The sequence below is a fragment of the Vigna unguiculata genome, chromosome 8 (genome assembly GCF_004118075.2).
Source record: "Vigna unguiculata cultivar IT97K-499-35 chromosome 8, ASM411807v1, whole genome shotgun sequence".
NCBI lineage: Eukaryota > Viridiplantae > Streptophyta > Magnoliopsida > Fabales > Fabaceae > Vigna > Vigna unguiculata.
In genome coordinates, this window is record NC_040286.1 from 33781064 (window position 1) to 33795612 (window position 14549).

A 14549-nucleotide genomic window follows, 5' to 3' on the forward strand; every position below is an offset into this window, starting at 1 on the left:
CCTCATTGCCTAGAAAAATAAGTCACAATTTGGTTAAAAAGATAAGCATATTATTATCCTTTTTTCAATTTATAAGTATACTAGTCAATAAAATAATTTACACACTTAAAATATTTTCAAAAGTAAATACATATAAATATATATATAACAAAAGATTATTTGAATTTATTCAAAAATCAAACCTACAATGTTATGCACATTCAGAGTAGAAAGTTACATAAAGAGAAAACTAAACTAACAACAAAATTATAATCGGTATATAAACATGCAGCAATGAATTATCATTTGAAATATATTAAATCAATATAAGAATTTCTATTTAATTTATTTTAAAGTTTTAGAGATTTAAGAAAGTAACTCTAAGTTATATATTATTAGTGAAAACATGTGTTAACTTTTTTATGGTAAAAAAAGTAATAAAATTATTATTATTATAATTATAAAAAAAATAAAATAAAAATTTATATATTTATTGCAAGTGGGTTTTATTTATTTTGTAATTTTTTATTATAGATAATTATTTTAATTTAATAAAAATGTTAAAATTAGAAAAGTGGTCAAATAAAAAAATCTAAAAAAATGTCCTTAAAGTAGTAAAATAATTAATTTAACTTAAAAAATTTATTATATAAAAGATAAAATAAAAAATAAAATATGAATAAAAAAAATAAATCTTCATGGAATGTACCGATAACAACTATAAATAAATACTTTTTTGAATTACTTAAAGTTGAATATGCTTTTAGTCTATTAACTTTAAGATCGTGTTATTTTGAAATGAATTTATTGTTCAAAGGTAATTGCGAGCAGTGATTCAAGAGATTTATTATGTTCTTTTTTATTGAATGAAGAGCGGTGGAAGGCGTTAATTTGCGAGATTGATCTTGTAATAACATCCCGCTTTGTAGATGAGATTTGAGAGTGATGGTGCTCATTTTACTAAAATATCCTCGTTATTTTATTAGAATAAAAGAATGGAAGAATATGCACTCTCTCATTGCTTTAGGTCTGCCCTCCTTTCCACCATTGTTGTTGGTGGAGGCCATGCATGGCTTGAGACAACACAACTTGGAAGTGGATCTGTTTTGGAACCATATATGTGAGTGAATGGAACCAAATTCATTTTAATTGGAACCTATTCTATTTTGGTGCAACACTCATGAACCTGTTCTATTTGACTTGTATCCTATTCCATTTTCATGCATCTTTGTAACTTGTTACCTTTTTATGGAACTTGTTCCAAATATTAAAATTTTCCAATAAAAAAGTATTATAATATTAATTTTTTAATTAATAAATATTATTAACAATTTTATTTATGATAGAAAAATATCAAAAATTAAATACAAATTATCTAAATATCATTCTATATTACTTTTTTAACACCAAAGACAATTAGGTAATCTTACATTTTTATGTATTAAATTTAATTTTTTTAGTTACATCAATCAAATCATTCACATACTTTCACACAAATTACTCTCAAATTCACTCCACTATCACTCCCAAATTTATAAAAAAGAACAACATACACATCACCTTCTAATCAACCCAAATCAATCACCTCTCTCCCTCAAATCATCACTCACATAAGAACACATCCTAAGTGAAAATTATAATTATTTTATCCTCAAAACTTTAACCTAATTTAGTCACTCAAATATAAAAATGTGTGCATAAATTTAATCTTTTAAATAAAATTTTGTTAAATTTATTTGACGTTTCAAATAGACTTAATAACATGTGGTTAAACAAATTAGATCCACACATTTTCAAAATCAAGAGACTAAATTAGGTCAAAATTTAAAAATAAACTAATTCCAATTTTTACTAAAAGTCAAGATATCAAAAACATATTTAACTCTTAAATATGTTATAACACATAATTTTTTTTATAAGTAAGGACTTCATTTTTATACGTCATGATAAATTTGTTGAATAAATAATCATAAAATTAAACTTAAAATTAAACTGTTCCGACTTAAAATATATTAAAATACCATCGTTAAAAAATAAGTTTTCAAACTTATTTGTTCCATCATAATTTTATTCACAAAATATATTTTAAAAAACAAAAAAAATAATATAAATAATATCTTTGAAGTAATCTTACATGAATGTTAATACAACTTGAAGTGTTATTTATGATACATGATTTAAATTTTATTAAAATTAATACTATATTTTTATTTGTCTATTTCTTTCATTAATGTCCGGTACGTCACTCTCAAATCAGTTATTTAAGTTTAAATTAAAGCCGTGAAACAAGTAACTGGTAAATTAAAATTTGACATCGGAGAGAAGAACTCCAATGTAATGTTTAAATAGATAAATATAACTTTTTTTATGAGTTTGGAGATATTTCCTTATTTAACTTTATTTACATTACATAAAAGTTTGGTTAATCGAAAAAACTGAACGTGCAGAGAACTTTACGATGTTTTGAAGAAGAAGAAGAGATAACAGAAAATGATCCTTGCAAAAATAAATTTCGGACCAAAATTCTTCAGAAAAAGAAGAACAAGGAACACTCGTCATTTACATGAATAACATTCTGCTCTCAATTTTGGGCTTTGAAGAAAGCACACATTTCTAAGGGCTTGGTTTGGTTTCTTCTGCAACAAACCAAAAGATGCGTCACAAACAAGATAAACGCGTTTCGCATGCTTCTTAGTTTTGGTGGCACTGGAACCCATTCCTGGCCCCATCATCCCTATCCTATTTTTTCTTAAGCGAGTTGACTCACCTACAACGCCGAGTCATAACTCGTTCACTCCTTCCTCACACTCTCACTCTCCTCCTTCTTCACCCTTCCCACACTATGATTTCGAATCGCTACCAAACCTCATAAACGGATCCTCCAAAATGATGAGTCACGATTTCAACGACGAACACAATCAGATTATGCACGCCTCGCAAGACGACGAAGTAATGGAGTCGCTGATCCTCGACGAGGACGGCGGCGACGACTACGTCCACCGCCAGAGCCACCGCTCTACGCCTCCGCATAGCCCTAATTCCCCTTTCAACTCGTTCCTCGACCCTCCCTCCTACGCCGATGCGATCTTCACCTCCTTCGATTCCAACGGCCACGACCAAGCCATTGACAAAACCCCCGCCCGATCCGGTTGCGAAGACTACCTCCACATCGTCGTCACGGATCCTCAGAAGGAGCAGGACCTTGCGACCTCCCTTGTCCCCGGCTCTGCCACCTTCTACACCTACCTCATCACCACACGCACCAACTTCCCCGAATTCGGCGGCGAAGGCACCGAATTCGCCGTCCGGAGGAGGTTCCGCGACGTCGTGACGCTCGCGGACCGGCTGTCGGAGACCTACCGCGGGTTCTTCATCCCGGTGAGGCCGGACAAGAGCACTGTGGAGAGCCAGGTGATGCAGAAGCAGGAGTTCGTGGAGCAGCGGCGCGTGGCGCTGGAGAAGTACCTCAGGAAGCTAGCGACGCACCCGGTGATCGGGCGAAGCGAGGAGCTGAGGGTGTTTCTCGAGGCAAAGGGGCGGCTTCCGCTGGCGAGGACCACCGATGTCGCATCGCGGATGCTCGACGGCGCCGTGAGGCTACCGAGGCAGCTGTTTGGGGGTGAGGCGGAGGTGGCTGAGGTGGCTCAACCGGCCAAGGGCGGGAGGGACTTGCTCAGGATTTTCAAGGAGTTGAAGCAGTCTGTTACCAATGATTGGGTTGGGAGCAAGCCCTTGGTTGTGGAGGAGGATAAGGAGTTTATGGAGAGGAAGGATAAGTTGGTGGACTTTGAGAACCATCTTAGCAATGTCTCTCAGCAGGTTTTGTGTTTCTCTGGTTTTTGGTTTTAATGGTTGTTAGTTCACATTGTGTGGTGCATTTGGATAATGAGCTTAACTGTGCTTAATTAGTAGATATTGGTTCATTATGAGCTTCCTTGGTTGTTGGTATTGAGTATTTCGGCAATCAGCATAACTAAGTACATAAGTTTATTATACATAGGATTAACTACCTGCATTTAGGTAATCAGCTTCTTCAATAAGTTCATTAGCCAACTGCATTTGGTAGTCAGCATAACTAAGTACTTCTTAATTTTTTTATAAGTTTTTGTTAGTTAGTTTTCTATGTTGTATCTGGGCATTGAGCTTGACTCCGTGGTTGTTCAATAAGTTCATTCGATAAGTTTACATTGATAATCAATGAGTATGAATTTAAGGTTATGAGCATGATCATATAGGCAAATATCTTCTTAAGCAGCTAATTTAGGATATGTTTAAAACATTTTAAAATATTTATTATCAGTTGGTCGAATTGAAAACATTCCTCTAATGTGTCTCTGTTATTATTGGATTTAGATTTTGTTTAACATATGCTCCTTTATCAAATTGAATTGAATTACCATGTACATTTTTGTTTTGTGGAACTGAATAAAAAGTGTTGTTTTTTCTTTTGTTGATCTCTGAGCTGAATTTTGTTTATCTGCATTGACACCTACAGGCTGAATCCCTAGTCAAGTTTCAGCAAGACATGGGTGAAACAGTGGGTGAACTAGGACTGGCTTTTGTAAAGCTAACTAAATTTGAGACAGAAGAAGCCATATTTGAGTCTCAGAGGGTACGAGCTGCTGACATGAAAAATGTGGCAACTGCAACGGTTAAAGCAAGCAGGTTATATAGAGAGCTGAATACACAGACAATCAAACATTTGGCAAGTACAAGTATTCTTGTGACTCATTATTGAAGCTCTTAGCTTTTAAAAATCTATGGTGGAAAACTGGAAACTATTTTGATGATAGATGCTTTAACCTCCTGATATAACAATCCCTAACTCATTCTATTGTTGTGAGTAATATCTTATGTATGTTGCAGGATAAACTACATGAGTACCTTGGGACAATGCTAGCTGTCAACAATGCATTTTCTGACAGATCAAGTGCGTTGTTGACTGTTCAAACACTCTCATCAGAATTAGCTTCTTTACATTCGCGGGTGGAAAAGCTTGAGGTTGCTTCATCCAAAATATTTGGTGGAGACAAGTCTAGGTTGCGGAAAATTGAAGAGTTAAAAGAAGCCATCAGAGTTACTGAGAATGCTAAAATTTGTGCAGATAGAGAGTATGAACGAATCAAGGTAACATTTTACAACCTTTTGCTGGGTTGTCCTCTCCCTTCTTTGGCATGTGTAACTCTGACTTAGCTGTACTCTTGAAACTATGAGCTATTATCTCTCTGCATGTTAACTCATTTTCACTCTCTGAACTGACTTTTCTCATATTTTCTTTGGCATACATTGCATGCCCCCTCCATATTTGTCATGTATCGAAGAATATTGTCTTTTTTGCTTTCATCTCATGTGCGCAGTTATATTAAACGGTAATACATTGTGGGAAAATTGATGGGATACATTTAAATTATCATAAATGATCTTATTGAAATCAATCACTTTTTGATGATAAATTTGACCTGCTATAAATAGATTTTCACTTGATTTTCTCAATACTTCAAATGCAAGTGAATTTGTTGCCAAGTGTCAGAATGAAATAAATAGACTATACTAGTGACACACACTAACCATATTTTGATGCACCAATAAATTGTTTCATTGAGGGCTGCCTCAGTTAAAAATTTCAATCAATAGCAAATTTGGTAACGAATTCAAATTTGATTTCTAGATCTGTTGTCATTTTTGTATGGAAATCTAATGGTTTATTTTTAGATTAGATCTTACTTTTATCATTGAAGTAGTGAATCAAAGAAAGGATAACCATTGTTATGTTGTTTAGTGCATCGAGATCTGATATTGGAAGTAGACTATTCGAACTTATATTCTATACTATGGCTTCAAAGTTATCAATATGTTGCCTAGTGCTTCAAAGTTAATCAATATGTTGCCCAACGCTTCAAAGCCTCAATTGAAAGAGACTAAAAAGTTCAGTCATACACTCTTCAAAGCCTCAATTAGAAATAGACCGAAGATGAACTACATATAAGAAAGAAGATCCACAAATTCATTGCTCTAAAGTTTTGGATTGAAGGTGATGTCTTGGTCTCTTATTAATGCTGACACATTAGTGTCAAATCTCTCCGGTGGTTCCCTTCGCAAGAACCCAACAAGTGTTGCAATGAACTGGAACGAACACGTGAGTGGTTGAAGAGTCATGTATTTGAAGATTTCCTTGTATTGGAAGTCTTCCTTATAAGGGATTTAGAAAAACATGTCCCGTTCTAGTAAACACCACTACAAGCGAGTCACCACTGATTAGCAATGAACAATATAAGTAGTAGACAAGAAAAAAGACTCAATCTCATTGTATTAAGGTTGAGTTGTAGGTGGTTTCTTGGTCTTACTTATATGTAATGCTCACAACTTATTGGTATTGACTCCTTGACGTTTCCCCTCATAAGAACTCAACATCTAAAAATGAAAGCCAGTTCAAACTAATACCATGATTTGCAGGTTTGACCTGCTCATCTGTTTTTCCCTCTAGTTCGTTGTTCCTCTTCGTCTTGCTTCTGCTTTATTGGTTAGACAAACTGAAAACTAGATAAACATTTCACTGGGTTTTCAAATTGAACCGGCCCAGTTAGTTAATCAAAAGTAAATCTATAAATTTGGTTTCATTGGGAGTAAAATTATATTGATTTAAGAGTAAAGTTTGTATATATGAAAATGTGCTTTAATAGTATAATTTGTTATAATGTTAGCATCATCTGATATTTTGTTTTGGAGAAACTATTAGCAGAAGCATCCCATGAAAAATGAAGATTCAGCTGATTAATTTTGTCTCTATAGAACGGTAGATTCCAAATAGCGTGTTCACCTGACCCAAAATACTATAGTTCGTCTGTTATTCTCTCTTATGGTACTATTTGTAATCTGCTTCTTTGTTTTCTGCGATCACCAAAAAGATTTGGGTTGCTTCAATGGAACAAAGGGAAAATTTGAGTTACATCAAATGAGAGAGGACTATAGAATCCAGGGGGAAGAAAATTTCACCTTCCAATTTTCGTTTTTGTTGAGTTCCATATATCTGGGTTGGTCTTCTCATCTTTTGTAAAAATAGGTTCTAGTTTTTCAGCTCTTAGCAATTTGTTCCATTATTTCCGAGTTTCGTTTAGTCTCCAGATTAAGATGTGATTTCCTTACGTGTTCTTCATATTTAGTTCGAAATTGTATTTCTATTAAGAAAAACAAAACATCAAATAAAATATTTATGAAATATCGCTGGTATGTCTCTATCATGGAATATTGGCTAGTTATCACTTATGAGTGTGGAATGTTTGCAGGAGAACAATAGGAGCGAACTTGAAAGAATTGACCAAGAGAGAAATAGCGACTTTCAAAGCATGCTGCGAGGGTTTGTTGTCAATCAAGTAAAGTTCATTTATGTTCTGAGTTCTGTTAGCTGTTACGTTTAGACGACGTTTATCTTTTGTGGTTCAGAAAATTTGCTAATGCCCTTCATCCATTTTACAGGCAGGCTATGCGGAGAAGATGGCAGCTGTGTGGGAGAAGCTTGCGGAAGAAACAGCTGCTTACTCAAGAGACAGCAGCTAAAATGCGCTTGGCTGTAAATTCTGTTTTCACCTTTTTTTTATGCAGTAACTATAGATTTTTGTTTCATTAATTTAATCTTATGTAGTTACATTACTTCAGACGAACTTTTAGTTTTAACCTTAGAGAGTTGTTGTATATGCATATATCCCCCACCTTTTTTTTTTACCGACGACATTCAAGATATCAATGTTTTCAACTACTCAGAGCTGTACATTTCTTGTTATTAATTTTTAATTTTTTTTGTGAACAGTTGAGTGTCTAACCCCTAATGGTTTCCTTTTTTATGTGGTACTTATATATTTTGGTTTCATTAGTTTGAACACTATTCGTTTGTGGTTTCACTTTACGAACTTGGTATACTGGAGAAGGGAATGACAGATTGTTTTTTGTATTTGATTGGAGAGGGACCGGAAGAAAAGTTGACTTCCTCAAAATATGCTTTTCCTTCTATTTTAATTTTACTTTATTTTCTCATCCACTGGGCATTAGTTTTCCTATCATCTGACCTTAAATGCGTTGGGTTGTTACAATCCACTTAGGACTGGTGGTTTATTAACTGTTAAATTAAAACTCAATTTTTCACAGGATATTAAAAATGAAGCAATGAAGTGTTAAAGAGAACACTTCCTGATTTAAGCACACTACTATATGTACAGACACTAGCACTCCAAACAGGCAAAAAAGAAATTAATGTAAGAATGAAAGAATAATATAGACTAGCTACTCTACTACGTTAGTCCTAAATACTCATTCACTGGTGGAAGGGATGGCTCCATCGTCACCCGAACTGGCTGATATCTCTGGTCTAATCTCTTCAAGCTGCTGAAGGACTTGCTGAACTTCTGGTCGTGCTGACGGAGAAGGATCAACACAGTGCAAAGCAAGCTTCAACGTGTTGAGCATTTCGTCGCCATATGTTGAAGCATCTCTCATCAACTCTACATCGAAAACTTCATTTGTCCACTCCTCTTTGACAATGGAGGCAACCCACTGGGGTAAATCCACGCCATTCAAAGCCTCACCAGGTGGCTTCCCCGTTAGGAGTTCTAACAAGACGACACCAAGACTGTATACATCAGTTTTTGTGTTGGCTTTCTTAAGCTTCGATAGCTCAGGTGCTCGGTATCCCAATGCCCCAGCAGTGGCAATCACGTTAGAATTAGCAGCAGTTGTCATCAACCTTGAAAGCCCAAAGTCACCTATTTTAGCATTCGTATTCTCATCCAGCACCACATTGCTGGACGTAAGGTTTCCGTGTATAATGTTCTCATTGGAATGAAGGTATAACAACCCACGAACCATTCCTTGTGCTATTTTCATCCTTGTTGGCCAATCAATGGCTGTTTCGGGCCCACGAGCTGCATAAAAATGGAAAACTGTCAATTCAATAGTGTGTTGACAAGAAATTAAACCAACTTTTAACTGTACCATGACAAGAAAAAATTATCACTGCAATCTTACCATGTAGGAAAGAAGCAAGACTTCCCTTAGGCATGTAATCAAATACTAGAAGCTTTTCTCCTTTGGGTCCCAAGTAGTAGGCTCTCAATGCCAGAAGATTTGGGTGTCGAATTCTTCCTATGATACTAACTTCAGATTCGAATTCTCTCTGACCTTTCGTGATCTTTTCCCTCAATCGTTTAACTGCAGCTTGACTTCCATCCTCTAATGTAGCCTTGTACACAGTTCCATACGTACTCTTTCCCATTATCTCTGCTGTTGCACACAAGAGATCATCTGCTGTAAAAGCCAATGGTCCATCAAAGTGGACCAGTTTGCCTCCGGCCTCACCACCACCCGCTTCAGCTTCACCTGCGACAGGAGGGACTCCTTTTTCTATCGTGGCAGCAGATGCAGATGCTCTCCCTGTGGCCTGGCCACCACCCTCTGCATTTGATGCTGTTCTTTTTCTGATCAGGCAGAATATCAGAATGCAGCAAAGTGTTACCAGGACAACAAGGAGCACTCCTGCTACTATGAGAATTATGTCTTTGGTGCCTAGTTTCTTGCGTCCATGGTTCTCTGATATTTCTTTAGGTGAACCAAAAGGAGCTGGCGAGGGACATAAGGTAGAAGGGCTATATCCACATAGTTGAATATTTCCCGCAAATGAGCTCGAATTAAATTTATGCCCAAGCAGGGCTGGAACTGGACCAGAGAGGTTGTTATGAGAAACGTTGAAGAAATTAAGACCACCCAGATCTTCAAAGGATGCTGGAATTTCTCCACTGAGATTATTCATTGACAAATCAAGCTGTGTAAGCTTTGACATGTTTCCAATACTCTGAGGAATGTGGCCACTGAATTGGTTTCTGCTCAGAACTAGAACAGATAGATTCTGCAACCTGCCTAAGGCTTCTGGGATTTCATTGCCTAGGTGGTTGTTCTCTACATTCAACAGAGTGAGAGAGGACACATTAGAGAGAGTGGTTGGCAAGCTTCCATTCAATGCATTACTAGAAAAATCTACTGTCTTAAGTCTAGAAAGGCTTCCTATTTCATTTGGAATAGGTCCTATAAGCTGGTTATGGCTGAGAGAAATCTCTGTGAGTTCACTCAAGTTGCCCAAAGAAGCAGGAATGGTGCCACTCAAGAAGTTATAATCTAGGATCAGATTTTGGAGCCGAAAGACGTGGCTCCTCAAGCTACCACCCCATGAGTTAGGAATAGACCCAGAGAGATTGTTGTGTTGAAGAGATATGTAAGTTAGAGAAGTTAAGCGAGTTAAGCTAGTTGGTATTGGACCAGAGAAGGAATTAAAGCTCAAGTTAAGCCAATAAAGCTTAGTGGCATTCCCAAGGCTCAGCGGGATTGTCCCGCTGAGCAGATTGTTACTGAGGTCTAAAGACTGAAGCAAGGGACAGGAACCTAATGAAGGAGGGAGGGACCCTGTGAACCTATTGTTGAAGAGTTGAACCCCTCTCAGATTGAGAAGAACCCCGAGCGATGAAGGGATGGAACCACCAATTAGGTTATCGTGGAGACTGAGCTTTCTCAGCCCCTGAAGTTGGCCAATTTTATCAGTGATACGCCCCTTCAACCCCTTCCATGGAAGCTGGATCACAATAACCTGTCCCTGGGCACACTTGATACCAACCCAACCTCCGGAACAAGCTCCATAGCCACTGTCGTTCCAGCTTCTCAGGAAGCCTTCGGGATCAACCAACTCCTGCTTGAATGCCTGAAGTGCTAGGAAGTTTGACTGTGTCACAACAACCCCATCCCAACGCTCTTCACCAAACACTGCCACCACAATAAACCACGAAAGGAGAAACAACCGCAAAAAATGATTCCTCACCCCATTTTGAAAATGCTTATGGTAAAAAAAACATTTTGAGGAGAGGTTCTTGCTCCCCATTACAACAAGACGAAAAACAGTAGGACAGTACAAGGAATGAAGCAAGAAAGAAGGGAACTAAAGAAGAAAAAGTGTGAGACTTGGATTGGTTCTTTGGTGAGACAGAGTGTGAGAATCAGTAGCAGTGTCCATGAGACTGAAACTGAAACTGTGTGTGTGTGTGAGAGAAGAGAGTGATGGAAAAAACTAAAACAGGAAGAGGAAGAAGAGTTGGTTGAGGATTTTGTAGGAATGGGAAGAAAGAGGGGCACGTGAGTGGGGCGCGCGGGGTGAGGAATCTTGTGTTGGGAAGAGAGAGGAAAAACCGAAGACAATTGTCAGGTGGGTGTGGTGGGCACAGTAGTGTGGTGTACCCTTTTCTTCCTTCTTAGTAGTTTTCTTGCAAAGACAAACGGCTAGTTTTTTCCTTACAACTTTGCACATTTATTTGTTCTTTTCTCCATTCTTTATTTCTTCTCTGTCCGCACCCCTAAGTCCCAACGGCTATTTCTTCTTCTCCACTTATACTGTAGGCCCATCCCATTCCTCCATTATTCACTTCCTCACCGCTAAATTACAAATTCATGCAAAATCACCAACTTACCCCTCCTCCTATCAAAATTAAATATACTTTTTTACACTGCCCTAATTATTATTTTAGGACGAAACAAAAGTAGTTTTAAAATAACTATATAACACAGACTGCAACAGAAAAAAATAAAACAAAATAAAACTAAAGAAACTTCTTAGAAGCCCAATCATGTCTATATAAAATAAGAATAAGTTAACACTGATTCATAGCAATATAAGCTGGTTCATTTTTATTAATAATGCTAAAGATTCAGTTTAATTTAAAAGTATATACTGGTGATAGTATTTAAACTTAATGGCATTATATATAATGTAAAGGATTTTTTTTTTCTTCTATTTATGAGTGACTTATGTTATTAGGAGATCATAAATACATTGATTCATCTCATCCATAGACTTATAATGAATGAAGGGTATAAATGAGAGTTAACAAGGAATACACATGAGCGTGGATCTCTTTACTTGGTACTCGGGGGAGGGAGTTTTTAAATACGACAAAATGTTTAAACCTTTTTAAGAATTCCAAAGATTAGTGTGAGAGTTGCATAAAAAGAAATGTACGGATACTTTGTTTAAGTTTTTTTTTTAATTAAAAAAAACCTTTTTAAAAGAAAAATATTTATTATATTTTTAGATGTTTGTGTCAACCCAAGAGTACCAAGTCTCTTAAGTAGGTTTAACTCAGGTTTTATTTATATATCTCTTCAATAAATTTCTCTCTACAAAAAATCCATCAATAATATTAGAATCAGTGGTTCATCTTAATGATTAGCAGAAAAACATATAAATCCACTTCAAATCATGGTCAAATATATCCTTTAGATCTTTGCAATGTACCAATAGTGTCTTTGTCAACAAATAAACAATGACATTGCAACACCATGTGATAGGTAAATATAGAAACTGTTCCTTCTACTACCCAAACTTTATGGTGATGTTAGTTTAGGCCAATTGTTAATTTTTTTTTTTTGTTCTTCTTTGATGCATTTTTTTTTTAAATGAGTTGAAGGTAGAGTTTGATGTATTTATTTGAGTTCAATAAGTGATTGAAATTGAACTTTTACCTTTCATTTATTTATTTATAGGATCAGGCATAATAGTCAAGTGTACTAAGTTTATGTATAAGGTTATTATTCATTATAGTTGGATGATGGTTTGCCTCTTTATTAAAGATGTTTATAAGAGGGAGTTGATTTAAAAAATTAAATATGAGATTATATTAGATGTTTCCAATGTTTAAATCATGATCAAATATGTCTTCTTGATATATGTAAGTTATAAAATCGTGTATGAGATTGTATTAGATGTTTTAAATCTTAGTTTAGATTTTGTTTTAAGAAAATACTAGTATATATCTTGCCATAAAAATATCCTAACATAGCCAAGAAAACAAAAGGAAATTAAGCTACAAGCAGAATTCCAAATTAATTTCAACAGAAATTGTCCCAATTAGAATAAGAGAAAGAAATGATTGAGAAGTAAAATAGAGTATGCTAAATGAATGTGCAGTGGAATAGAGATAAATATTGTTATCATGAGAAAATAGATTCCATATGAGAAAATTATAAACATTAGTCAATAGAAGTATTTAAAATAATCAAGTCCAAAGTCCAATTCAGTGGTAGATTTGTTCATCCGTTCCTAGCACCAAGCACGTGCACCTGAAGTGTTCTTACTATTTGGTCTTTCCCTGATACAATTTCACAGATACACACATCATTTTCTTTGATCTTGTTCTTTGTACAAAAGCTTGTCCACCCTTTAATACATACTCGACCATCTTGCCACTCGGACACTTTTGTTACTTTCGAATACATCTGTGTCTGTCGTGAAAAGCCACAATGATTGTTTCGTAATTCATTTCTCTTAGTGTCCTGCACCAGCAAAAAAGTACACAACTATAAATTCAGATTCTCAACACAAATAACTAACACATACATAATTGTCAAGATGGTAAGTTACTACTAAAAGTATACCTCACTTTGGAAGCATCTGCAACGTGAAAGGGTGATCTCTTCTGGAAAAGTAAGGGACGAGTCTCTGAGGACATTTGCTGGAACATGCTGCAAGCAAGAACACAACAACAACAACAGTTAAAGAGTGAGAAAAAAAACATCATTGAATTAACATTTTTATTTCAACATCTACTTAGAGATCTAAGAATTCTAACCAATTCGTTGGGTCTATTTTTGTACAGTTTTGCTTCAAAGTATGGATTTTCATGCTGAATATACTTTCGTGGATCAAATTCATAGTCTTCAAGATGAGGATCTTCAGTCTTGGGAATGGAACTCGTTGCACTATCCCCTGAACCAGATAAATGAATCATCAATAAAAACTGATTCATGCACTCATAAGAAATGCAGAAAAAACTTACTATTGCTGGCTCTACTATGATGATTTTTACTCCTCATTTGTTCTTCTTCACTCTCTTCTTCTATTTCTGTATAATTGTCATCGTCACAGTACTCATCCTCATCATCACTATCTTCCTCCTCCTCCATCATAGAGTCTTCAGAGTTTTCATTCTCTTCCTCTTCAGTAATGTCTATCACCTCATCTTCTTCAACTTCTCTCCTTTCACAGCGTGACGATTGCTCAAGAATTACCACCTTGAATACATTGGTCCCATCATACTTGAAAAGTAGAAAATCTGCTTTTCTTATACAGTTCTCTTCTTGAAAAACCTTCCAACCCTCTTGAAAGTAGATTTTGTGTCCAACGAGACGAGTTTTCACACACCAAACCCTACCACTAACATTTCTGAGGATGATATCTTTAGGGATTCTCCTTCTTCCTAAACGTACAGACTTCACAAAACAACTTGGAATAACCTGAAATTTCAGGAAAAACACAATAAGATGATCAAAGTTACTTAAGATATAATAATACTTTGGTAACTGCATAATGTTTTGAAATCAACTACTGCATAGTAAATGTATATAAGAACATCAATGTTATATCTTAATGTAACTAGTGTAGGTTGCAGAAAGTATAACTAAGAAAATATACCATTGTTTCAGAGTGTTTCTCTGGGGAGAAGATTTTGAAGAAGTACTCCTTGGCTGCAGAAGTCATTTTGAGTTCT

The 14549-nt window shown here is 35.6% G+C and overlaps 3 protein-coding genes across 3 annotated transcripts; 1 reads left to right on the top strand and 2 right to left on the bottom strand.

Annotated features, from left to right (window-relative positions):
- Window positions 1-2447: 2447 nt before the first annotated feature.
- Window positions 2448-7760, top strand: LOC114193736 (sorting nexin 2B-like). The gene is made up of 5 exons (XM_028083649.1): window positions 2448-3798; window positions 4475-4684; window positions 4846-5106; window positions 7263-7349; window positions 7453-7760. Exons 1-5 carry the CDS (start codon window positions 2866-2868, stop codon window positions 7531-7533), a joined length of 1572 nt encoding a protein of 523 aa, XP_027939450.1. The 5' UTR covers window positions 2448-2865; the 3' UTR covers window positions 7534-7760.
- A 285-nt stretch (window positions 7761-8045) lies between these two features.
- On the bottom strand, window positions 8046-11254 carry LOC114193737 (probably inactive leucine-rich repeat receptor-like protein kinase IMK2). The gene is made up of 2 exons (XM_028083651.1): window positions 8995-11254; window positions 8046-8891 (listed from the first exon to the last, which is right to left on the bottom strand). The coding sequence occupies exons 1-2, from the start codon at window positions 10889-10891 to the stop codon at window positions 8281-8283; spliced, it is 2508 nt and encodes an 835-aa protein (XP_027939452.1). The 5' UTR covers window positions 10892-11254; the 3' UTR covers window positions 8046-8280.
- Window positions 11255-12959: 1705 nt separating this feature from the next.
- On the bottom strand, window positions 12960-14539 carry LOC114195141 (B3 domain-containing protein REM20-like). Its single transcript, XM_028085530.1, has 5 exons — window positions 14474-14539; window positions 13926-14295; window positions 13632-13852; window positions 13438-13524; window positions 12960-13335 (listed from the first exon to the last, which is right to left on the bottom strand). The coding sequence occupies exons 1-5, from the start codon at window positions 14537-14539 to the stop codon at window positions 13093-13095; spliced, it is 987 nt and encodes a 328-aa protein (XP_027941331.1). The 3' UTR covers window positions 12960-13092.
- Between the last annotated feature and the right edge of the window lie 10 nt (window positions 14540-14549).